Raw genomic sequence first — 26,685 nt, 5'->3', positions numbered from 1 at the left:
TATGAAACTTCCCTCAGCCAATCCCATCTCCTTGAGCAATGGATCTGAGCCTGTATAGTAATGAAGGATAAATACAAATTTCACATTGAATTTCCTGAAATCTCTGAAAATCACACTATACACCCAAAGGCAGCTGCTGCAAGGTAAAACCAGACTTTCCAAACATTATACAAGTAAAACCCCTAAAGCGAAAAATTCTATCATCCTTAATTTATAAAAATTATCGTGACTATAACCCATTAAATGATCTAAGAGTCAATACATTCTTACTTGATTGCAAGTAAAAAAAAAAAAAAAAAAAAAAAAATTAAGGATATTATATCTCACTATTGCTGATCTAACCATTTTGATGAACAAACCATCTTAATGGCGATATTTTCTATGATTATTATTCTGACAGGTTATCATTATTTGTGCCATCCAAAATGGAGAAACAAACGAGCTAGAGCTTCATCAGTTCCTGAATTTCATTACACAGTTATCATAACAGTTACGATACTTGGAGCTAAGACTATGAGTAACCTCATTTTAACACAATGTGGAAGGTTACAGTCTCCAGAAGCAAGATGAAATTCACAATTCATATGTACAGATCAGCAAACCTCCCAAAGGAAATTAAGCACATATTTCAGTTCAAGTAGTTAATGCAATAGTAAAGTCCTGATCAACTTCTTTTCTGGATGCTTCCCAAAGTCGATGTTCAATCCCCAATTTCCTCAGCTCCAAAAGTCCTTGCTCAACTGAAATTTGGAAATCCACATAAGTAACGGAATGCAAATTCTCTCGAGAATACTAAGCAAGAATTCATCCCATAGTGTACGTACAGTCGATCATCAATGGAGGCAAAATTAAAGCATATTCAATGTGCTTTAAGACCAGCACAATTGAAGCAAAATCAATCAGATATGGGAACTAATTTAGTACCCCTGGGGTAAATGGGTATGAAAAACAGAAGGCAGGAAGAAGGAACAGCTAATTATGTGTTGTAAATATTTGTTATTTTATTATTATTATTAGTATTTGTTGTATTGGGCCAAGCCCATTAGGTCAAGAATTAGGTCAAGTATTAGGTTTTTCATTCTCTATAAATAGAGACCTCATTGTACAGATTATTTACACAATCCAATAATATTTCAAATACCCTTTTCTTTCAAAGTGGTATTAGAGCTCTCGATACTGAGGGCTCTGCTTCCACGCCTACGAAACCTTTTTATTCTTTTTTACGTCTCTTGCTGCCATCAGCCGCCACCGGAATTTTTTTTTCCGGGGACCTCTTAGACCGAAAAGACCATTGCTTCACTGTTCCTCTTTCTTTTTTCTTGTCTATTACACAACAAGAAAAAAACAGAATCAACGTTCAAAACTTAGAACCACCGTACAGAACCTGTTCATCGCGATTGGACCCTTTTTCCGGCGGATTCTTCACTCCGAACAGCCACAGAAACCATCGCGCTCGCCGGACGACCTTTGCCTGAAAAACCCAGCACCATCGGAGGTCAGACGCGCCGCCCTTGTCTCTGCGCGTGAATCCCACGCGCCGCCAGCTTCACCGGCGCGTGACGGTGGTTCTCGGCCGCGGACCACCACGGTTCTGATCGTCTCTCCAAGCCGACTCTGGATCTGTGCTCTCCACTTTGATCAGACATCGTTTGGTATTTTTTCCGAATTTCTTGGCTTCTTGGAGTTTGTTCTTTCACCAATTTCTTGCCTCCGACCAGATCTGACGTTGTTTGGTATTTGTTCCGGCCACTGTGTTACTGTTTCGGCCGCTGTGTTACTGTTCCGGTCAGATCTGACGTTGTTTAGTATTTGTTTGTGATTTTTTGGCTTCTTGGTGCTATTCTTTGACAAGTTTTGTGCAGTATGGCCTCTTCTCAAAGGAGTTACTTTACAAAGTTTTCTGATGGTGCAACTTCTGAACCTAAGAGAGATGATCGATGGTGTTCTTATTGTAAAAGAACAGGTCATATCAAGGATCTATGCTTTCGCCTCCATGGAAAGCAAACTGTCTTAGAAAAGATGAATAGGATGCATGGTCAACAGCATTTTACTTCCTCTAAAATAAATTATGCATTTCGTCCAGATGAGTTGGAACGGCTCCGAACCCTCCTTGATTCTTTGAGTAAGCCATCTGATACTAGTACTTTGACTATGACTGGTATGAGCTCCAAAACTTATTCTTTCATTTCTTCATGTAATGATTTTAAACATTCTTGGGTTGTTGATTCTGGTGCTACTGATCATATGGCTTGTTGTGCTGACTCCTTTACTTATCATCCTACCAGTGGAACTCATACAATAGCCGTAGCTGATGGCTCTCATACATCAGTTGCGGGTTCTGGTGACATAAACTTACAGCAGTCCTTACATCTTAAGGATGTTCTTCATGTTCCTAAACTCTCCACGAATCTTCTTTCGATTCATAAAATTACAAAAGATTTGAATTGTACTGTAACCTTCTATCCTACCCATTGTGTTTTTCAGGATCTCGCCACGGGGAAGACGATTGGTAGTGCTAAAGAGCAAGGTGGGCTGTACTATCTGGTGTCACAATCTCCTGCAAATAAAGTAACAGATCACATCTTGATGTCTCATGGTCAATCAACTGCTGATTCTTTGATTTGGCTTCATCATAAGCGCTTAGGTCATCCTCCATTTAGTTTACTCAAATCTTTATTTCCGTCATTGTTTTTGTCTAAGTCTGTTGAGTCTTTTCATTGTGATGTTTGTGAATTTGCTAAGCATCATCGTGTGTCTTTTCCTTCTAGTATTACTAAGAGTGTTGAACCTTTTGATCTTATTCATTCTGATGTTTGGGGTCCCTCTAAAGTCCCTCATGCTTCTGGAAATAGATGGTTTGTTTCTTTTATTGATGATTGCACTCGTGTAACTTGGGTGTACTTAATGCATGAAAAGTCTGAGGTACCACAACTATTCTTTCAATTTTATAAAATGGTTGAGACCCAGTTTGGTAAAAAAATCAAGAGACTAAGAACAGATAATGGTATTGAATATGTTAATCATAGTTTTTCCCAATTTATAAGAAATAACGGTATGATTCATGAACTTACTTGTGTTGACACCCCCCAACAGAATGGGGTTGCTGAAAGAAAAAATCGCCACCTTCTTGAAGTGGCTCGTGCATTAATGTTTCAGACACATGTACCCAAATACTATTGGGGAGATGCTATTCTTACTGCAGCATTCTTGATCAACCATTTACCCACTCGGGTACTTGACCATGTAAGTCCTATTCACTCTATGACTTCTTTTTTCCCTTCTATTCCAATTATGAGTCTTCCTCCACGTGTGTTTGGGTGTGTTGCTTTTGTTCATGTTCATAAACATCATCGCAGTAAGTTGGACCCTAGGGCTATTAAATGTGTTTTTCTTGGTTACGCTCCTGATAAGAAGAGCTACGAGTGCTATCACCCTAGTAGTAGGAAATTTTTTGTTTCTATGGATGTTACATTTCAGGAATCTGAGTCTTTTTTCCAAGGTCCTCATCTTCAGGGGGAGAATCCTTCACCAGAAATCTCATCACCTCCCTTCTTTGAGTTTGAATCTTCAGTGTCTACTCCTTTACCTGTGTCAGTGTATCCTCCTCTTGGTCCTGTTCCTCCTGTGTCTGTTCCTCCTGTGTCTGATTCTCCTGTGATTGATACATCAAGTACACCAGAAATACGGAAGATTATGACACCTGAGTTGGTATATCAAAGAAAGAAACAGCCCACATTGCCTCAGCAGCAACCTCAATCGTCTGAACCACTGGTAAGTCCTGAATCTCATATTTCTGATCATGATGTTAATACTTCTGATGACTTACCCATTACTACTGATTCTGATGATTTACCCATTGCTCTTAGAAAAGGAAAAAGCGCTTGTCCCAAGAAATCTTGTCCCTCATGTACTCAATACCATATCTCCCATTTTGTTTCCTCTGCTAATCTTTCTGTGCAGCACAAAAGCTTTGTTTCAGCACTAGACTCTATTGCAATCCCAAAATCAGTACATGAAGCCTTGAAAGATGGGAATTGGGCTCAAGCCATGCAAGAGGAAATGAATGCGTTGGAGAAAAATAAAACATGGGAGGTTATTGATAGACCTAATGGAAAGAAAGCAGTAGGGTGCAGATGGGTTTATGTCCTGAAATATAATTCTCATGGAACTCTTGAGAGATACAAGGCTCGATTAGTTGCCAAAGGTTACACTCAAACCCATGGCATTGATTATGAAGAAACATTTGCTCCAGTTGCAAAGATGAATACGGTGAGAGTCTTGTTATCCCTTGCTGCCCATTACAATTGGGATATAAATCAATTTGATGTGAAAAATGCTTTCCTCAATGGTGAGTTAGAAAAAGAAGTCTACATGGAAATCCCGCCTGGTTTTGATTCTGTGAAGGGAGAAAATAAAGTTTGTAGGTTAAAAAAGGCCTTGTATGGATTGAAGCAGTCACCTCGTGCCTGGTTTGGAAGGTTTACTAAGGTTATGATGACCTTAGGATACAGACAGAGTCAAGGAGATCACACTCTTTTCTTCAAGCACTCCCATAATGGGAAGCTTACTGTGCTCCTTGTATATGTTGATGATATTATTATCACAGGCGATGATTTTGTACAAAAACAGATTCTGCAAACACGGCTTGCCTCTGAGTTTGAAGTCAAAGACCTTGGGAAACTGAGATATTTCCTAGGGATAGAAGTAGCTCATTCAAGGAAAGGAATTTTTATTAGCCAGAGGAAATATGTTCTTGATCTTCTCAAAGAAGCAGGAAAGCTCGGGTGTAAACCCTCTAATACTCCTATTGAGCAGAATCACAAGATAGGCTATGAAGAAGAGAGTCCTCTAGTTGATAAAGGACAATATCAACGGCTAGTTGGGAAATTGATATATCTGGCTTATACTAGACCAGATCTAGCTTATGTTGTTAGTGTTGTCAGTCAGTTTATGCACGATCCAAAGGAGAAACACATGCAGGCAGTAGAGAGAATTCTGCAGTATCTTAAAGCTACTCCTGGTAAAGGATTGTTATTCCGACGTGATGGCAATCTCTCTTTAGAAATTTACACTGATGCTGATTATGCTGGATCTGTGACTGACCGTCGTTCTACCACTGGTTACTGCATGTTTCTTTGCGGTAACTTGGTGACATGGAGAAATAAGAAACAAGATATGGTCGCCAGATCAAGTGCAGAAGCTGAATTTCGAGCTATGGCTCAAGGCATTTGTGAGTTACTGTGGCTGAAAATTATACTTGATGATCTCAAAATAAAATGTGAGGGACCTATGAAGCTGCTATATGACAATAAGTCCGCTATTTGTATAGCTCATAATCCAGTTCAACATGATCGGACTAAACATATTGAGGTCGACCGCCATTTCATCAAAGAGAAACTTGATAGCGGGTTGATTACCACTCCATACATTCCCACTGGGCGTCAATTAGCTGATCTATTGACAAAAGGACTTCCTTCAGACAGATTTCAAGAACTTACTAGCAAGCTGGGAATGATAAATATCTATTCCTCAGCTTGAGGGGGAGTGTTGTAAATATTTGTTATTTTATTATTATTATTAGTATTTGTTGTATTGGGCCAAGCCCATTAGGTCAAGTATTAGGTTTTTCATTCTCTATAAATAGAGACCTCTTTGTACAGATTATTTACACAATTCAATAATATTTCAAATACCCTTTTCTTTCAAGTTTATGCTTTTAGAATATAGTAATTTAGTATATGGCATTGACAGTAACACCAATGACGCACTGGGCACAACACATACTGTGATACATCAAAATTTCAAGTGCCCAGCTACATTTTGAAGACTGCAGTGCAGTGTTGTATCTGTGAAACAAGTGGCCAATACAATTCCGACATAGACACACTTTAAAGTGTCCATGTTTCATATTAACAAAGAAGACTCTTCCCTTCCTCGTCCTTGCCCAAGTCTAGACTCTAGGCCTACCAATTGAGAACCGTGCATGTTGCAAGGAGTGTTATTCAACTATGTCTTCCATGATTAAAGGCAAGATCAGTATCAAAACATCCACCCAAGCAATATGTTAATCGTGGCACCATAATTGAACATTACACTTCCCAACCAATTAGCATGTACTACGAAGTAATTAATTAAAATAAAAATTGTTAAACACTACCATCAACAGCATCATGAGAGGTAGGTGAATGCCCACTCCGACCAATCCAAAACTGAAGACGTTCTTTGGCAATGTCCTCCTCTATAGCATGAGCCTTGGCTCTTCTCCAAAAATATGTCAGCCAAGCCTGTCCAAAAAGAGTGAATTTACTTAGAAGGCATGTTTCAGTATTACAAACCACATTTCTTGTCAGATAGATAGAGAATAATGAGTGTTATCATCAACTTCACTGTTCACAAATCCAAACTAGTTGCAAGCCACCAATATTTATGACAAGGTTGAGAGGGGCTAGAACGGTGGGGTAAATGACTAAAAAGTACATGTTACAAAAATCAAAATCAAAGAACCATGTAATCCAGAATCCAGAAAAGCATACCTTCTCCAAGAAGAGAAATTAAATATACTGCAAAAGACACAGACATCCCAAGAAGCTGCCAATAATAAAGAGCATGAATAGTTCATGAGAAAATGGAATACCTCCTTGAAAAGAACATCTTCGGACTCCTCTGGACTCAATTCTACATAAAAACAATGATATTTAGCATACCTTTAATTTATCATTTGCACGAAAAGGGACAATGCACAGCTATTTCAGCAAATAGTAGGTGGGGGAAAACTTACCAAAGGCTTCCATAAACTTAGGGTCTCCGGGTGATTTAATATCTGGCAATGTCCAAAAGTATATAGAATATTATCAGTAAATATGAAACACAGATTTTAATCTGACAGATATTAATGTGTATAGAAAACAGGCCCATAGAGAGGCAACCTAAATCTGTGCACCCTCAATGGACCCACTATCCTCCGGTAAATTTTTTTTACAGGAAACTGTGTCTTCCTCCCAGTTAGCCATCTTACCCCCGCAGTGTATCTTTCCAACAACCCATTCTCCTTCCCCTTCACATCTGTCAGTGGTGGTTTGCCAGTCATCAGTGGGCTTTTCACCCCGCCACCACCACCTCCTCTCTGGCATGCTTCGATTGACAAGACCCTGAAGCTGCGCCATCGCCTGTCCTTCCACACATTTGCATGCGCCTCCTTACACTTGCTACTCTAGCACCTACTCGCCACTTTCTAGCCATGCATGAGAGCGCATTTGGCCATTTTTGCAGCCACCATCGGTGTTGCTTTACTCGCCATCCGCTCCTCTATTCAAATATGGACCCACCTTCTCCCATCATGCCTTAAGTTGACAAGTACCGTGGTGGTTGTTTTTGCCCTTCATGATTTGAGCCATGCTGGTGTTGATACCCAGATTCCTTGAAAAACACCTCAAAGGCTGAAACCTCTGTTTTTTTACCAATTTTGTTAATCCTCATCTCTATTGACAAATTGGATGGAAGCAACCATGATACTTGGGCTTTTCACATCAAGTTGTCGCTTTTTGGCCAAGGCTGCAAGCATCACCTCACCAAGAAGGCTGATTCTATGCCTGAGGCTGAACGAGTAAAGTGGGAGAAGATTGATGCCTAGTTGTTTAGCGTGATAAAATCCACTATCCATTCCTCTGTAAAGTAGATCTTCCGCACATATCTCACCTAAAAGTTTGTTTGGAAGAAAGCCAGCGTCTCTATGGGGGTTTGTCATGATCTTATTAGCATACCTTCCCCCGGAAGTTTGGTGGTCTTGCATCTACTTATTTGAAAAATCCATGGCACCCTACCTAACTTTAGTGAATCTGTTACCTCTCGATTATTATAAGGTAAGAATTACAGAAATAGGGTTGCTAAATGCAAAAAGGAAAGATAGAAAAGGAAGGAAAATGATAAAAAGAATTATTCTTTATCTTGTGCCTACTCCCATCAACAAAATGGGGTTGCTAAATGCAAAAACCGACACCTTGTTGAAACTTCTCAACCCTCATGCTTCATGGTCATGTTTATTTCCACTTTTAGTGTGATGCAACTTTTATTTCCTACTACTTGATTAACTGACTGCCCTTTTTTGTGCATGATAACCAAGTGGCTTGTTTTGTAGTGTTTCCTCCTCAACCTCTACATTCATTTCCTCGTCATGTTTTTGAATCGACTTGTTTTGTCCTTAACCTTACTCTTAGTCTTGACAAACTTTCAATTCAATACATTAAACATGTGCTTCCTAAGTGCATTTGGTGCCAAAATAGTTATCATTGTTTTCCTCCTTCTATCCATCATTACATTGTCTCAACTACTGTTCCCTTCTCGAGTCTTTTCACTTAGTTCATAACTAATCCTACTTCTACGGTCCAATATGTACCACCTTTTCTTATCCCAATTGAGTCAAATACAACACAGAGTCCTCCTATTAAGAAAACTACCACTACATCTTGCCTTCTTCAAATCTATCATTGTTGACCCCAACCACCTCCAAATCCCTTACCTCCTATGCACGCTAGTGAGGTCAATGATAACTCACCCCCAAAACCAACTCCTTTGCTAGCTCCGAAATTACCTCCTAAGCTTGAACTTCTCATTTCTTTAAGAAAATGTATACAGTCCATTTGTAACCCTTTTCTTCATTATGTTGCTTTTAGTTATTAACTTGGCATAATGTCTTTCTTCCTTGTCTTCTATGTTTATACCTAAATCTCCAATTTTGAATGGAGACAAGCTTTTGATCAAACAATGGTACTTGGAAGCTGATTCTTTTACCTCTAAGGAAACCTATTGTAGGCTGTTAGTCTTTATATAGTCAAGATTGGTCCTGATGACAAAGTTGATCACCTTAAGGGGGCGTTTGGTATGAGTGATATTTTTTTTTACCGAGAAAAAAAGATTGTTAAGAATTTGGTAGGAAATTTTTATTCCGGGTAAGTTACGAAAAAGTGTTTGATTGGCCAAAATTTTGCCGAAAAAGTTGGGTTATTTTACTGATGCTATGTTTGGTTGATAGTAAAATATTGATGAAAATGTGAATTGAAATTACCAAAATATCAAAGACCATGAGAAATCTCTTTACACATGATGTCATATATTACAAGGGTATTTTTGACTCAATATATTATATTCAAAATCCAAGACTATGGCAAAAAAAAATACCAAAGATTAAGTGGAATAATATTTTGCCTTTGTGTAGTTGAAAAGGAAAATACTGGAAAAAAAAATTTGCTGGCATTTTGTTCACAATACCCATACCAAACATGGTAAATAAATATTCTCCACCCCAGTTTCCCATCATTCCATACCAAATACCCATACCAAACACCCCCTAAGGTTCATTTGGTGGTGAAATGGTACACTCAAATTCTTGACTTGGTTTATGGAGACACATTCTATCTTGTGGCTAAAATGGACTTTGTACAACTCTTTCTCTTTGGCCTCTATTCACCTCTTTACTAGCTAGATATTCCAGCATGGTAATCTCAATGAAAAAGTTTACATGAAGCAACCCCTTGGTTTAATTGCTTAGGGGGATTATGGCTTAGTTTGTCATCTTCATAAATTTTTGTATGGCCTCAAGAACTCTCCATTGGCTTAGTTTTGATGATTTAGTTTTTGTCATCCAACAATTTGGTATGACTTGGAGTGAAGCTAACTATTCAATGTTCAATTGCCATATCACCCAAGGTTACATTTATTTCATAATGTATCATGTATGTATGTATGCATAGGTTACATTTACTTGATAATGTATGTGTATGACATTGTCATCATAGTTAGCGACCACCACGACATAAGTAAAAAAATCCTTCTTGTCACCTTTAAACCAAAGACCTTGGCAAACTTTGATACTTGAGAATTGAGGTGGCACAATCCATGGATGATATAGTCATTTCACAAAGTATGCTTGCTATGGATATGAATATATGATTGCAGAAATAGGCTTGTTAAATGCCAAATCCATTAACACGCCTATGGATCCAAATCACAAACTTCTATCAAATCAAGGGAGCTATTATCAAATCTAAAAAGGTAAGGAATATTGGTTGGGAAGCAAAACTACCTCATTGTTACCAGTCCAGATACTTTTGCGTTCAATGTGGTTAGTCTTGAATTCCCATAGTGAAGGTCATTGGAATGCAATGATTCATATCTTAGAGTATATGAAAGGAGCTCTAGGAAAATGTCTCATCTATGAAGATAAAGGACATATGCAGATTGTTGGCAGCAGGATCTCTTAATTGGGCATTGTGTATTCCCTGGGACGGGGGCAATCTGATATCCTAGCAGAATGTTGTTGCAAGGTCAAGTGCAAAAATAGAATACCGAGCTTTGGGCTCAGCTGCTTCTGAACTCATTTTGAAAACAACTTTAACAACCAAGTAGCTTTGCATATCACCTCCAATTCAATGTTCCATGAGAGACCAAACACACTGAGGAAAACTATCACTTCGTCATGGAAAATATCTTATTAAGAGATATCACACTACTAGCTTGGTCAATTCCACTGATCAATTGGCGGATGTCTATAGCAAGCTTGGCACATATTATCTATATGCTCTGATTTAAGGGAGAACATTGGATATGTAATTAGTCTTGTAACTTAGTTTAGTGTCTAGGTGTATTATACATATAATTAGTCAAGTCCCAATTCATTGTATATAGATTAGTCAGCTCATATCTTATAATTAGAAAAATTAAGACCTGTGAACTTATTATTGGATTAATAAATATATTTTGTAGTTTGTGGTATGAATTGGTACACGGTTTTAAGCATACACTTCTCTTTTCTCTCTCTCAACAGTGTATATCCTAATAAATTACATGATCTGGGTTGACAGTACCACGAAAAGTAGGAAGATAACAAGAATAGTGGCATAAGCAGGAATGCATACCCGAGACTGATTGTCGAGCAGAATTTGGACGCCTCTGTTGGGCTAATGCTTGCACAATAGCGTCCTCAACCTTAGAAGAAAACAACCAAAAAGAAGAGAGGAAAAAAACATTGGCATTGCATTTATGGCGGCTCTTTATTGAGAAACCTATGCAGCAAATTCAATGACATTTAAACAAGATCACAAAAACTGAAACGGCTGAATTATGAAAACATGCAGGAGACAAACATGAGGAAAACAAGACCACCAATGCATTTGAAGAAAACCTTTAAAGAAGCAAGCTCCTTCAATCCCATTTCAACTGAAAGCATACTTTCAATATTTCCTTCTCCAGTAAGATCATTCAAATCCGGCACAAGTTTGTTCCTTTTCTCGGTTGCATCATCACCTGCTTAAAAATCAAAAACTATTACGTTCGGAAAATTAATAGCTCTATGTAACAGAATAGTGAAAATCATCACTCATATGAATCGTAGAGTCCAAATCTTTATTTCATGCCTTTTTCCCAGCATTCCTCCTTAGCCTTTTGTCCTGCAGAAACAACAACCTCAAACGGAAGAGGGGCTAAGGATGACCAAAGTTCATACTTTGAAACCGCAACATCTGCACAGATGCCTATCAACCATGGCAAAAATTACACACTATACAAGAAAGCAGTAAGCGAACAATGAAATTATTCACTTGTGCAAATCAGCTGAATTCAAACTAGATATACAGTCAAAATATAACTATATATGCATACAATCATACAAAAATTTAAATACCGATACTTAAAAGCTTTGATAATGCATTCCAGTGCTGCCAAGATACCTTTACCCCACCACCAAAAGAATAACAAAAAAGGAATATTAGCCACTGTTGAGATATATAAAGTCATTAATGTAACCTCACCCAATAGCTTAAGCTTTTGGGTTGAATTGGTTCTTTACATGGTATCAGAGCCTCGTGTCCCGGGTTCGATCCTCGCCGCCCCCCACTTTCTTTCAAGTGGAATTTCTTTGTTCGCACAGGTAGGTGGGCTTGTGCATTGTCCACCCTTCAAGCCCACTAGGCTCTCGTGTGAGGGGGCGTGTTGAGATATGTAAAGAACCTTGGGATACACCACCCCAAAAGCTAGCTCAAAGGGTGGGAGTGCCCAAGGCCTTATAAACTCCACATTAGTTGCATATACAACCAATGTGGGACTATATAATCTCAACACGCCCCCTCACACGAGAGCCCTTTGGGCTTGAAGCGTGGACAATGCAACAGGCCCAACCTACCTGTGCTAAGAAACTCCACAAGAGAAAGTGGGGGACGGCGAGGCTCTGATACCATGTAAAGAACCTTGGGATACACCACCCCAAAAGCTAGCTCAAAAGGTGGGAGTGCCCAAGGCCTTATAAACTCCACATTAGTTGCATATACAACCAATGTGGGACTATATAATCTCAACAAGATATATAAAATCATTAATGTAACCTTACCCAACAGCTTAAGCTTTTGGGTTGAATTGGTTCTTTACTACCACCACCTACAGTAGCTTAGTTTATTTTGCAGCGAAATCCCAATATATAATCAGACACTCATTAGTTTTAGAATAATACTAACATGCATAATTTATAGGGCAACCTGATGCTATAAAACTGCCACCGTGGGCAGGGTCCGAAAGGGTCTGTAGTAGACAGTCTTGCCTTGCATTTACAAGAGGTTAATTATATGAATCGTGCCGGTAACCTCCAGGTCACATGGTGAGCACATTAACCATTGTGCCAAGGCTCCCCTTCAATGCTAACATGCATATACAGTGAAAAAATGATAATGAAAAGCTCTGAAAGTTTATATATTGTCAAAAGTAATTAACATATGGAACTTGTCAAATATCGTGACCTGAGGGGTATATGTTGAAATCTATGCGTTTCAAGTTTCAACTACATAGCGAAGGCTTTATTATATAACTAAATGAAAAGGAATTACAAAGAGATATATATGATGTGGTACTTTATCCCTCACACTAAACTACTTATACAACTCTTATTACAACACTCTCCCTCAAGCTCGAGCATATAAATCATATGCACCAAACTTGTTACATATAATCTATTCAAGGACCTCTCAAAGACTTAGTGAATACATCATCCAGTTGATCATTTGACTTAATAAAGTTGGTGATGATATCTTCCGAGAGGACCTTTTCTCTGACGAAATGACATTTTATCTCAATGTGATTAATCATTTCATGAAACACTGGATTGAAAGTAATACACAAGGCAACTTGATTATCACAAATGAGAGTTGCTGGTCCAATGTCTCCAAACTTGAGCTTCTTAAGTAGTTGTTTTAGCTAGCTGAGTTCACAAGTAGATGTTGTCGTGGAACAATATTTTACATCAGTACTCAATCTAGCAACTACACTATGTTTTTAATTTTCCAGGAAATTAAGGGTCTGTTTGATTGTGTTCTGTTTTTTTTTTCTTCTTAAAACTGTTTTGTAAAATAGTCAACGAAATATTCTCTGTTTTTTTGGTTTTGAAAGTTAAAAGTTAAAATACAAAACAAAAACAACTCAGATATATTCTCTAAATTTGATTCTAAAAACAAAAAAATAATTACAATTTTTTTAAAATTTTTCACAAAACAAGCCTTATCAAATAGTTTTTTTTTTCTGAAAACCAAAAAAATGTTTTTAGAAACAATATTCAAACAAGTCCTGAGTTATCTCCATCCAATACACAATACCCAGAGGTACATTTTCTATCATTAGGGTAACTTGCTCAATCAACATCTAAGTATCCCACAACCTTAGTATGACATTTGTCTCCATAGAAGAGACATTTTCCTGGAGTTGTCTTGATGTACTAGAGAATACAAAAAATAGTATTCCAGTAATCTTCACGAGGAGAATTCAAGGCTTGACTTGCCACACTGGCTGCAAATGAGATGTCTTGTCAAGTGACTGAGAGGTTGTTCAATTTCCAAACTAATCTTCTATGCATTTATGTATCTGAGAATGGCTTCCCCTGATTGGAAAAGGATTGACATTTGAATCCATAAGAGTCTCGACAGGCTTAGCATTCAACAGAGTTGTCTCCCCAAGAATATCCACAACATATTTTCTCTGGAATATCACAATATTATCTTTGGATTGGGCCACCTTTATCCCTAAGAAATACCAAAATCTTCCAAGGCTTTTTGTCCGGAAAAAATGGCGGAGATGTTTTACATGAGTAATACCATGATAATCACCACCCGTAATGACAATATCATCAACATACACCCCTAAATAAATGGATCTCAAAACAGAGTGGCCATAAAATACTAATTGATCAACCTCACTCCAAGTCATACCAAACTGTTGTACAACAATTCTAAATCTTCCAAACTAACCCTTTGAAGATTGTTTGAGACTATAAAGTGACTTGCAGAGACAACAAACTAGGCTAGACTCCCCGTGAGTAACAAACCCAGGAAGTTGCTCCACCTAAACTTTTTTCGTAAAATCAGGCTTTTTAACCGTTTTAGTTCAAAATTTAAAAAGTTTGACCGGATTAAACTCCTGGTCAAACTTATTACCAGCGTAATGCAAAACGTGTTATCATTGTGATTGCGTTAAACACGGCACATATGGTACTGTGTTGCAGGAAAATTGGAGCTACTAAGACACGATAAAGTCATAACCGAGTTTGAAACTTGCAAAGATGTGGCACCACTACTACTGCATTTCAGGTGTCATACATCAGCGTCCTTTCTCGATACCATGTAAGTACTCCCATTCCTTTGTTCTTATTTTCAGACTATTTAAGAACGGGCATGGTCATATTTCGGTCACATTATCAGTTAAAACTTTAAAAGAATTTTGTTATATTGCAAAAATATGGAAACTAAGAAGTTCTTGCTGTAACAGAAAAATCCATTATCCCATATGCTAGTTTAAGGTTTCCATTTATCTTCTCTCTTCCTTTTCCTTAACGTGTGTGTGTATGTTATTTGTTTACTTTTGTTTTGTTTGTTCGAGACAAAGACGAAGGAAAGGAGCATAACAATGTCAAAAGCAAGAAGAAGAAAGTTACCTTCAATTTGAATGTACAGATATATGAGCCAAACCCCACTGCTTATCAGGTATTGGATAATGAGGAAGAAGAAAACAAGAAAACCACTGCCAAACGAGAAGGAAGGAGCTTACCTTCTTCGATCTTAGGAGGAGAAGGATTTGTAGCCTTGACTGTGAGATACCTTAAAGTTCATAAATATAAGACCCTTAAAAAACTTAATAACATCATACCTTAAAGAAGAAAGTACAGGTGCAGTGCAAATTTTTTACTCTCGGATGGTCAAACTGAATAGAAACTAAAGTGGGCGTAAATTTTTTAATCTTGGACAAAATAGAAATTGAAATGGAAGTGAGTTCAAATTTTTTAATATTGGATAAAAGAGAAACTGAGCCGGGAAGAAATCTTTTAATGAGAACGATGAATGAAAACGACAGAGGTATATAGACAGGGAGACGGTAAGCATACTACTGCGTCTAGAAGCGGCATGCACAGAGCCGTGATTGCTGGCATCTGACACCTGAAAAGCGGTAGCAGTGATGCCCTGTCTTTGCAATGGTCAAACGCGACTTTGACTCTACCGTGTCTTAGCAACTTCAATTTGCGTGCAACACGATACCGTATGTGCCATGTCTTAACGCGTCGTTTTGCATTACTCTGGTAGTAAGTTTGACCAGGAGTTTAATCTGGTCAAACTTTTTAAATTTTGAACTAAAACGGTCAAAAAGCCATAAGATCATCATGGCGAAAAGCATTCTTGACATCCACTTGATAAAGAGGCCATAGCAGCCGTAATAAGAAAGAGGCAAACAAAGGACATTTTTGTCATTAGGGAGAAAGGATCTCTATAATCTTGGCCAAACACCTACGTATCCCTTGGCCACAAACCAAGACTTAAGACGGTCTGCCTGACTATTCGGACCAACTTTGAACGCGTATATCCATCTACAACCAACAGTAGATTTCCCAAAGGGAAAGAGAACGAGATCTCAAGTACCACTGCTCTAAAGGGAACACAACCCGTCAATCGTAGCCTGTTGTCATCCAGAATGAGATAACATCTCACCTGTAGTCTTAGGAATAGAGTTAAAAGACAAAGAAGAGAGAGAGAGAGAGACAAGCAAAATGCGAGGGAGAAAAACAATGATAACTCAAAGTAACATAATAAGGTGAGAGATTACGAGAACTATAAACGCCTTTGTGGAGAGTAATGGGCATGTCAAGGTCAAAGGGTGGGGCCGGAGCCGCAAGCAAAGATGATGTTGGAGGAGAGTCCGCATGAACCTCAACATCAAGGTCAGTGGCCAAGGGCATCAGTAGATGTGACCGACGATGATAAAACTAGACGGCGATGATGCCAAAATCGCATAGAAAAGATGGCTAAACAGAAAGTTAGGATTTTACAAAAGAGTAACCCTCCGATTGTCAATTTCTATTAACAAAATAACAAAATTCAACTCCTAGAATAAAGGTCTTAAGCACTATTTTATAAACTCATTACAAATTGATCCAAAATTCAAAATCTAAAATTCTAAAAATAATAAATCTTAGATATCAAATCATGTCAAATGTGTTGCTTTCCTTTTATTGTCAAACAAATCGCAATTATATTTGATGCTTCATTTGGACTTGGATTTGATTGTAATTTGTTATATTTCAAATTACTGCTTCTTTTAACAATTGAGCCACAATTTTGGTTGACTCCGGGCTTCCTGAATCAATGGTTGGGACATGTGCAATGGGCCAACTGTAAGTGCATCAGGGGGGTTCTAGTGTCGGATATTTGGAAGAGCGGTCAAGGGTGGAGACGATAGGGTAGATTCAATCAAAGGAGTGGCCAAGGGTAGGTGGTGGAGTGTAGTAAATCAAAACAAGGGTTAGAGGTAACTGAGCATAGGCAGAGTCATTCGGAGAAGAGGTGGAGCTAAAGAGCTGCATAGACTCGAAGAAGGTAAATCCGTTGAGATAAAGTAACAACGAGAACCGGGAGAGTAAGAACGATAACCCTTTTGTGACCAAAGATAACCAAGGGATACACACTTTGTCAATAGAATTGATGAGCAGAATATTTGGCATTATTTGTGCAGATTTGTAATTATATCCTTAATTAATTAGCCAGCTGTAGGTTATGATTTGTAATTATATCCTTAATTAATTAGCCAGCTGTAGGTTATGATTGTGTAATTATATCCTTAATTAATTAGCTAGCTGTAGGTTATGATTGTATAGTTATGATTGTGTAATTATATCATACTATTTAAATGAGAATTCTCCAAAGGAGAACATAAGGTTTTATCCCAATTTCTCTAAGTTTAACATGGTATCAGTCTAGGTTTCGTTACTAAATTTTTTGCTGTGCTCACAGTCTCTGAGTTCCCAAGTTCTAGTCTTTTGCGCGTACTGTTCACGTCGCAATTCTTGTTTTTTGTTTCCTCTCGCGATTTTTCTCAGCATCATGTCTACTGAAAAATATGATGTTCTTTTTGTTCGTCTTAATGGAAAGAACTACTCCACCTGGGCATTTCAGTTCCAGATCTTTGTCAAAGGCAAGGAGCTTTGGGGTCATGTTGACGGAACTAATTCTGCTCCTGACAAAACTACGCACCAAGCGGCACATGCCCAATGGGAGGCCAAAGATGCACAGGTAATGACTTGGATCATAGGCTCTGTTGAGCCTAGTATTGTCCTCAATCTCAGACCCTTCACAACGGCAGCAAAGATGTGGGACTATTTGAAGAAAATTTATAACCAAACAAACACTGCTCGCAGGTTCCAGCTTGAACATGAAATTTCTCTTTTTCAACAGGATAGTCTCTCAATTTCTGAATTCTATTCTCATTTCATGAATCTTTGGGCTGAATATACTGACATTGTCTATAAAGATTTGTCGACCGAAGGACAAACTGCAGTCCAAAATGTTCATGACACCACAAAACGAGATCAATTTCTTATGAAATTGAGATCTACTTTTGAGGGCATTCGCACCATCCTAATGAACAGGGCTCATGTTCCCTCCTTGGATGAATGTCTAAATGAATTGCGTCGTGAAGAACAACGTCTCCTTACTCAGACAAACATGGAACACCAGAAATCTGCCTCCCTTCCTGTAGCGTATGCAGTACAAGCCAAACCACGAGGTCGAGACATGAGTACTGTCCAATGTTTCTGCTGCAAAGGCCATGGACATTTTGCTTCAAACTGTCCTAAAAAGTTCTGTAATTACTGCAAAAAAGAAGGTCACATCATCAAAGAATGTCAAATCAGACCACCACGGAGAAATGCAACAGCCTTCACTGCCACTGTTGGCTCTTCTACTACTCCTGTTTCTGTGGATCAGAATCCGCCTGTTTCTGTGCCAACTTTAACCCCTGAAATAGTTCAACAAATGATTGTTTCTGCATTTTCTGCTTTGGGTCTTTTAGGTAAAGTTTCTTTATCCACTCCTTGGTACTTTGACTCTGGCGCATCCAATCATATGACCAACAATGTTGCTTCTCTTACCAATGTTACAAATTACTCTGGTAATTTACAAATACACACTGCGGATGGAAACAATTTACCTATCACAGCAATTGGTGATATTTCTTCATCTCTTACCAATGTTTATGTTTCCCCTGATCTCACCAGTAACCTTATTTCAGTTGGTCAATTAGTTGACAGTGATTGCAAAGTTGAATTCTCAAAGTCTGGTTGTCATGTGCAGGATCAACACTCAGGGAAGGTGATCGCGAAAGGGCCTAAAGTTGGACGTCTTTTTCCTCTTTATTCATTGTTGTCACCATGTTCTTTTCAGCCTTTTATTTCTTGTAATTCTGCAACTGTTAATTTTCAATTATGGCATAAGCGTCTTGGTCACCCAAATTCGAATGTACTTCATGCCTTAATGAAATCTGGAGTTCTTGGCAATAAACATTTCCCATCTTTTAGTGCTGTTCAATTTGATTGCAATTCTTGTAAACTTGGTAAAAGTAAAATTCTACGATTTCCAGTTCATCAATCAAATGTAAATCAGCCTTTTGACATAATTCACAGTGATTTATGGGGCATCACACCTGTAATATCTCATGCACATTACAAATATTTTATCACTTTTATTGATGACTATAGTCGTTTCACATGGGTCTATTTTTTGCGATCTAAAGCTGAAGCTTTCTCTGCATTCCAATTTTTTCATTCCTATGTTCAAACTCAGTTTGCATCAAAAATTAAAACTCTGCGTTCTGACAATGGGGGGAATACACATCTCATTTGTTTCAAGAGTTCTCGCAGAAAAATGGTATATTATCTCAAAGGTCGTGTCCTTCCACACCCCAACAAAATGGGATAGCTGAAAGAAAAAACCGTCATCTTCTTGATGTTGTCCGTACCTTAATGTTGGACTCTTTAGTACCCTCCCGTTTTTGGTGTGAAGCTCTCTCAACTGTTGTCCACCTTATTAATCGGCTGCCTTCTCCAGTCTTGCACAATGATTCCCCTTTCTTAAGGTTATTTGGTAAGCAACCCAATTATTCAACTCTTCGCACCTTTGGTTGTGTCTGTTATGTTCATCTTCAGCCACCAGAACGCACCAAACTCACAGCTCAATCTGTTTAATGTGCTTTTCTTGGTTACTCAGCCCATCAAAAAGGTTTTTTATGCTATGATCTTCACTTACATAGGATTCGGGTTTCTAGAAATGTCATCTTTCAAGAAGATACATATTTTTTTGCTACTAACCAAGACACTCAATCTTCTACATCCAAATCTGTCTTACCATTGTTTCCTAACAGTTTTGCAGAAGACCAAGCTCGTCCTCCTGTCATTGTCTACCAAAGACGTCCGACTGTTCCACCAATTCAGACTTCAATCCCTTCAAGGCCCCCTTCTGATCATTCTCTGGCTGCTGATCCAGTGCATGCACTAGAACCTGCCCCTTTACGTCGCAGTACTCGCATTCGTAAACCACCGGAAAAGTATGGTGTTTCTGAATCTTTATCTTTGACAGCAACTTTAGCATCTATTCCTATTCCTTCTTCATATAAACAGGCAATGGAGCATAAATGTTGGCAGGATGCTATAGAGACTGAACTTCTTGCACTAGAGGAAAATCAAACATGGGACATTGTTCCATGTCCTTCATCGGTTAAACCTCTTGGCAGTAAATTTGTATTCACTATAAAGTTGCGTTCAGATGGATCCATCGATCGATACAAGGCTAGATTGGTTGTTCTTGGAAATAAGCAAGAATATGGCCTAGACTATGAAGAGACCTTTGCGCCGGTGGCCAAGATGACTACTGTGCGGACTATTATTGCCATTGCTGCATCTGAATCTTGGCCAATTCACCAGCTAGATGTCAAAAATGCCTTCCTTCATGGTGACCTCAAAGAAAAAGTTTACATCAAACTTCCTACGGGTATGCCCTCACTATTACCTCATACTGTTTTTAAGCTAAAACGTTCTTTGTATGGATTAAAACAGGCACCAAGAGTGTGGTTTGAAAAGTTTAGCACAACATTACTTGGTTTTTCCTTCATCCAAAGTAGCTATGATCCATCTCTTTTTCTACAAAGGACCTCCAAAGGAATTGTGATTCTCCTTGTTTATGTGGATGACATTATCGTCACCGGCTCAGATCAAGAGGCTATCACTACAATCAAACAATTGATGCATACAACTTTCCACATGAAAGATCTTGGACAGCTCACTTATTTCTTGGGATTAGAAGTACAATTCCAACAAAAAGGCATCTTTGTCACTCAGCACAAATATACTCAGGATCTAATTCAGCTAGCTGGTCTCACCACTGCAACTATGGTTGACACTCCCATGGAAGTTAATGTAAAGTTAAGACGGGATGAAGGTGACCTTCTACAAGACCCAACTTTATATCGAAAGTTGGTAAGAAGTCTCATCTACCTCACCATCACAAGACCTGATATCTCTTTTGTTGTCCACACAGTCAGCAAATTCATGCAAAATCCTAAACACTTGCATCTTACAACAGTACAACGAATCATTAAATATTTGTTGGCCACTCCCAGCCGTGGTATCTTCTTTCCGACAAATGCAACAATACAACTTCAAGCATACAGCGATGCTGATTGGGCTGGATGTCCCGACACAAGGAAGTCTACTACTGGCTGGTGTATGTTTTTAGGAGATGCCCCTATCTCCTGGAAATGCAAGAAACAAGAATCTGTCTCTAAATCCTCCACTGAAGCAGAATATCGGTCCATGTCTGCAGCATGCTCTGAGATTATTTGGTTACAGGGCCTTCTTTCAGAACTTGGTTATTCACAAGCAACACCAACTCCGTTGTATGCTGATAATACAAGTGCCATACAGATTGCAGCAAATCCTGTATACCATGAAAGAACAAAGCACATAGAGGTCGATTGTCATTCAATCAGGGAAGCTTATGACCATAGAATTATCACTCTACCTCATGTCTCAACATCTGTTCAACTAGCTGACATCCTCACCAAGTCTTTGACACGTCAACGACATAATTTCCTCGTCAGCAAATTGATGCTTGTAGATTCACCAGCATCAATTTGAGGGGGGATGTCAATAGAATTGATGAGCAGAATATTTGGCATTATTTGTGCAGATTTGTAATTATATCCTTAATTAATTAGCCAGCTGTAGGTTATGATTTGTAATTATATCCTTAATTAATTAGCCAGCTGTAGGTTATGATTGTGTAATTATATCCTTAATTAATTAGCTAGTTGTAGGTTATGATTGTATAGTTATGATTGTGTAATTATATCATACTATTTAAATGAGAATTCTCCAAAGGAGAACGTAAGGTTTTATCCCAATTTCTCTAAGTTTAACACACTTATGTGACTTAGAAGACAAATTGTCAAGACCGAAACTGAGACCATGGACAAAATAAGTAGAACCAAAGACGTGAGGGGTCAGGGAATGCAGCAGTTGATGGGAAAATAAGACAGAGTGTGGTACCTAGTTATCAAGAACAAAGGAGGGTATGCGATTAATAAGATAGCATGCAGTAAGGACAACATCTCCCCAAAAATGGAAGTAACACAACAGTGGATTAAATAGGCCGAGTGGTTTTAATGAGTGTGGGGTGGGGAACACGATGTCTGGTGAAGGAATGCAGCAGTTGAAGTAACTCATTCAGCAATCCATTTTGCTGTTTTTTTTTTTGTGTGTGGGGTGGGGAACACGATGTCTGGTGAAGGATGTTGTGAGATGCAAAAAAGTTTTAAATTGATGAAACAAATATTAACGGGCATCATCACATGATATAGGCCGGCTTGTAAGCTTATAGACCAAGTCTTGTAAAAGTAGACCTATGGCCTATTTTTTTAATAGACTTTCTTTAAATCCAACATATTATACTTCACTAAGAGTGTGCATGACAATCTTCCTAGAATCAATTTTAAAAAAAAAAAATTATTCTGGGGAATAGATATAGTTAGAAATAGTGTTTGACAAAACCAGTTTATTTTATTTTTGTTCTCGGGAATGAATAGTAATTTCTATTCTGGGGAACCAAAAATAAAAGCAACTTTTTCTTCTTTTTTATTCTAGGGCACAAAAAGGGAAATACTTCTCTCTCACTCTATGAAACTCGCCTCCTCTGCCTCTTTCTATTTCCAACCAGGCCTTCTTCTACCCATCAGGTAAAGTTCTCTTCTCCTCTCCTCTTCCCTCCTTCACTCCATGTCTCCATCTTTTCAAAACATTGTTCCTCTTCCTCTCCCTCCTCCTCCCTCTTGGTTATATTGTTTGTCAACATGTAGGAAAATTCTCTATTTTCAATTTTGGATACCCAAGATGGTTATTTGACACCATTCAAGGGAGAGCACTACAATTTGAATGACTATAGAGGGAGACAAAATCAGCCTAGATCAGCAAAGGTGATGTTCAACCATAGGCACTCTTCCTTGAGAAATATAATTGAACTTCCTTTTGGGGCTTTAAAGAATAGGTTCCAATTTTGTGTAAAATTCCTTACTTTTCATTTTGGAAGCAAGCTCTCATTGTAATTGCATGTTGTGCAGTGCATAACTTTATTAGAGATCATCAAATAACAGACAAATATCTAGCATATTATGCCAATCCCAATGTTTCACCAGCAACCCACACAACTACAGCTACAAAGGAAGAGGGCCCCACAAATCAAGCGACCAAAACAAACATTGTTAAAAAAAAATTGTAAACCAATTAGCTAGAGACAATCAATTGCCCCCAATTTGATATTGATTAATTAGCTATTCGAATCATGAAATATTCAAAATACATTGGAAACTTGTCATATTTTTTGGTATTGATTATTTCTGCTTTAAATTATTTGGATATCATGTGATTTATGTATATGTATTTATCTATTCATTTGTTTCATTAATATTAAGATAATAATATGGTATTAAAAAATGAGTAGTATTTTTATATATTTTAGTATTTTCATGAGACAAAATATTATTTGTTTTAGTATTTTCATTGTATTAAAATATTATATTTTTTATTTGCAAAAAAAATTATATTTTATTATTTTCATGAAATAATTATTGTTTGTTAAATATGAAATTTTGGCATTTTAGTTAAAATATTTGTTGCAATTGGGTTATTTTACACATTGAATGAAATCTTTGTAATTATTTCAAAAGTAAAGAAATAGATTTGTATTGTGTTATCAAAAGTAATTTTGTTTCTCGGATTAAAAATAAAACGCGTTATCAAATACATTTTTTCCCCATAAACTCTTCCAAGGCACAAAAACAGGAGAAAAAATATTTCTTTTCGGAAACAGTGCTGGAGAAAAGAATCATTGTCATGCACACCCTAAGTTTACTAGTCTAGGCCTGACTGTAGGCTACCTAACTAACCCATTTACATCGCTGACCATTCCCCGAAAGAAAAGAAAAATGAAGCTAAACCAGACAGTAGCTTACCATATTTTGCAGCTAAACCCCAATAACGAGCAAGCCAACACCTCTTAAGAACAACTTCCTCCTGATAACAAGAAAGTTTATATAATGAGTTTTCCAAATAACTAACAAATACCAATGAACTCCCACAACTGTGGAAGTACATACCATTTCTTTCTGAGTTAATATCATTCTTTGTGTCATTGATCGAAGAGCTTTGACTTCAGATTCAGCTCCATTTAGCTGTCTCACTGCAGCCTCAGTCTCAACTTTTGAATTCTATTTGAGAGGAAATAATTAAACATATATGGCAGCCTGTGTTGAGAATATAAAAAAATGGCATATTTACCTCAACTTCAGCCTGTAGAGATGTGATTTCCTTATCAATTTCATCCTTCGAGTCTTTGGCATTTTTAAGTGCAGCCTGTGAAATATGAAGCTGTCTTGGAGGCATTTTTCACAAGGGATTAAACAAGAAATGGCATATCTTACTATTTTGCTAATAATAGCTCCATTCTGTGTATAGTATATATTAACTATATCCATTGCTTGTACAATATGCAGCTCTACAGTTCAAGTTATTTCCACATTACCTCCCTTTGACGCAATGCTGCTTCCTTTCTGCTATTCAGTAATATAAGGATGTCATAAATACTACTAAGTGAAAGAAAAACCATTTGCAACAGTTTTAACTTCAATTCACTCACCTGCTCAAGAGTTTAGCTTCCAAAGATACACCTTCTCCAAGGGAAGCCACCTACAGTCCCCGAGATAAAAAGAAAGATTAAAACACTGCATATGCAGACTTAACAGAAATATCATTAGCACACAGTCACACACACAAATGTATAAACATGAATATCAAAGTCAAGTAATAAAATTTTAGAAAGAAAATTTGTATTAATTAGAGAGAAACTCTTCAAGCATGATGATTCTTTTATTTTATTTTATTTTATTTTTTGGAAGGGGGGGGGGGGGGTGTTGGCCGAGGTATATTGGGACAAGATCCAAACTCCTAGCCCAATGGCTTAGCCATTTACATTGGGTCCACTAGCATAGCATAGTGAATTGGAATAGCCAAGTGGGCGCCCAAATACAACCCAGTCTAGGCAGGTAAAATGAAACCAAAGTATGCTCAAACATAATTTAGAGAGTCTCACATTAAAAACAAGATGAAAATATTATTCATAGCAAATAGTGCAGTGAGCCTGTAAAATACAAACTCCTGTTCTTGTGTCAACCAAGAACAAGCAGACAATCATTCAGAAGAACACAGTCAATAAGTGAAAAAAACTACAATACCATATACCAAAAAATAAAGCCAGCACCTGCTTCTCAAGCTCCCTAACTCTGGCCTCTGCTTCTTTGCATCTCTCTTCCTCAAGTCTGAGCTGTACATGTTAGAAGTACTTGAATACTTTATAAGTCATGTTAGTTCATTCACAACCGAGAGAGAACAAAGAATACCATATGACCTTGTCAAGAATACTTTCATTCTCTTCCTGTAGCATATCAACCTGCAGATAGAGCAGAGATTTGTTTCAAGTGAATTTAGATGGGCAGAATAAAATATATGTGGTCCTCAACTCTAAACATATTCAATTCTCTTTTATAGGACAGAGTAATTAACCTCATCACGAAGTGCAGAAGCCTGACGTTGGTCTCCTGAATCGTTTGGCTGAACGAGTCCAGCATCAAAAGGAAATCTGGAAATATTCCATCGAATTTGTTACACGAAAAAAAAGGGACCGTAAATGAACTCCCCAATTGTGATGGTATTATATGGGATGGTTCTATAAAAAAGAGCGGACACATAAAATTGAGCACTAATATCCAAACGCAATTAAGGAAGGCCCAGATACATTTTTGGATCTATAACTTGTAAGACAAGATAAGAAGTAGAGATACACATAAAATGATAATGGAAGGAGTACAAGGGTATGACAGTTCACCTTTTATCCTTGGGCTTATTATGAATTGGAGGGTCTATAGGCGGAACCGGAGCTGGAGTCCTCAGGCTTAACGGTGGTCTATTAGTATTAGGTGGCGCTGGACGAAGAGGCATTGATTCTTCTAACTAATTTGACATTAGCAGCAAAAAAGGCCTATTAGGAAACCAAATTAGTTAGTTACTGATAAATGATAAATGTGGAAGGGAAGGAATCGCACCGCACGAGATGGAGATCTATGAGTGATGGTGGATGATTTAGTAGCATTCCTAGAGAGAGAGAGAGGTGGTGGAGCACTGTAACGAAATCCTAGATCGTCACCGTCGTCGTCGTCGTCGTCGTCGTCGTCATCGGCAGTCTGAGAAGCCATTACCTGGGCGAGGCGCTGAGCGGCGGCTTTGGCAGCAACATTCTGAGTCCTTTTGATGGTTGACATTCCATTTCCGGTGAGGGTGAGGGAGGAGGACCGAGCATGCCCATGCCCATTACGTGAGTGTGAGTGTGAGTGTGAGTGCGATGGGGACCGCATCCCATTCCCATTCCCAGATTCGCTGCTCCACTGCCTGATAGAAACCGGGCTCTCTGTTCCTTTCCGCTCCATCTGCCAATGCTTGCTTCCTTACCTCCTAGATCCAAATGAGAAACTAACAAACCAAACACACACAACCAAATCTTCTATTCTTCATCTATTGGAAAATGTCTCATTACTCATTACTTAGTAAGTAGCTGCTTAATCATTCTGTGTCTGTGATATAGTGTGCTGTCCTGACTCTGACTATGACCGACAAACCGAGACTTCTTTCTCTTTTTTCTTTTTCTTTTTCTTTTCCCTTTTTATTTTCCTTACCCAAACTTTATTTTGGTCATCCTCTTGTTTCGACAAAAAAGTTAAAATAGTATTATTTTAATAAAT

General features: G+C 38.1%; 1 protein-coding gene across 1 annotated transcript; it reads right to left on the bottom strand.

Annotated features, from left to right (window-relative positions):
• Window positions 1-404: 404 nt before the first annotated feature.
• On the bottom strand, window positions 405-26,373 carry LOC133307646 (coiled-coil domain-containing protein SCD2). Its single transcript, XM_061508191.1, has 17 exons — window positions 25,993-26,373; window positions 25,776-25,900; window positions 25,454-25,529; window positions 25,299-25,340; window positions 25,152-25,214; window positions 24,531-24,580; window positions 24,417-24,444; window positions 24,173-24,247; window positions 23,992-24,102; window positions 23,848-23,908; window positions 11,409-11,525; window positions 11,177-11,298; window positions 10,911-10,980; window positions 6,779-6,820; window positions 6,635-6,675; window positions 6,158-6,284; window positions 405-740 (listed from the first exon to the last, which is right to left on the bottom strand). The coding sequence occupies exons 1-17, from the start codon at window positions 26,371-26,373 to the stop codon at window positions 634-636; spliced, it is 1,638 nt and encodes a 545-aa protein (XP_061364175.1). The 3' UTR covers window positions 405-633.
• Window positions 26,374-26,685: the final 312 nt, after the last annotated feature.

Source organism: Gastrolobium bilobum, unplaced genomic scaffold (genome assembly GCF_033153095.1).
Source record: "Gastrolobium bilobum isolate Gb01-03AN ecotype WA unplaced genomic scaffold, APGP_CSIRO_Gbil_v1 utg11686, whole genome shotgun sequence".
In the NCBI taxonomy this organism is placed as follows: domain Eukaryota; kingdom Viridiplantae; phylum Streptophyta; class Magnoliopsida; order Fabales; family Fabaceae; genus Gastrolobium; species Gastrolobium bilobum.
The sequence above is the reverse complement of the archived record's forward strand: the minus strand, read 5'-3'. Positions and strand labels throughout refer to the sequence as shown.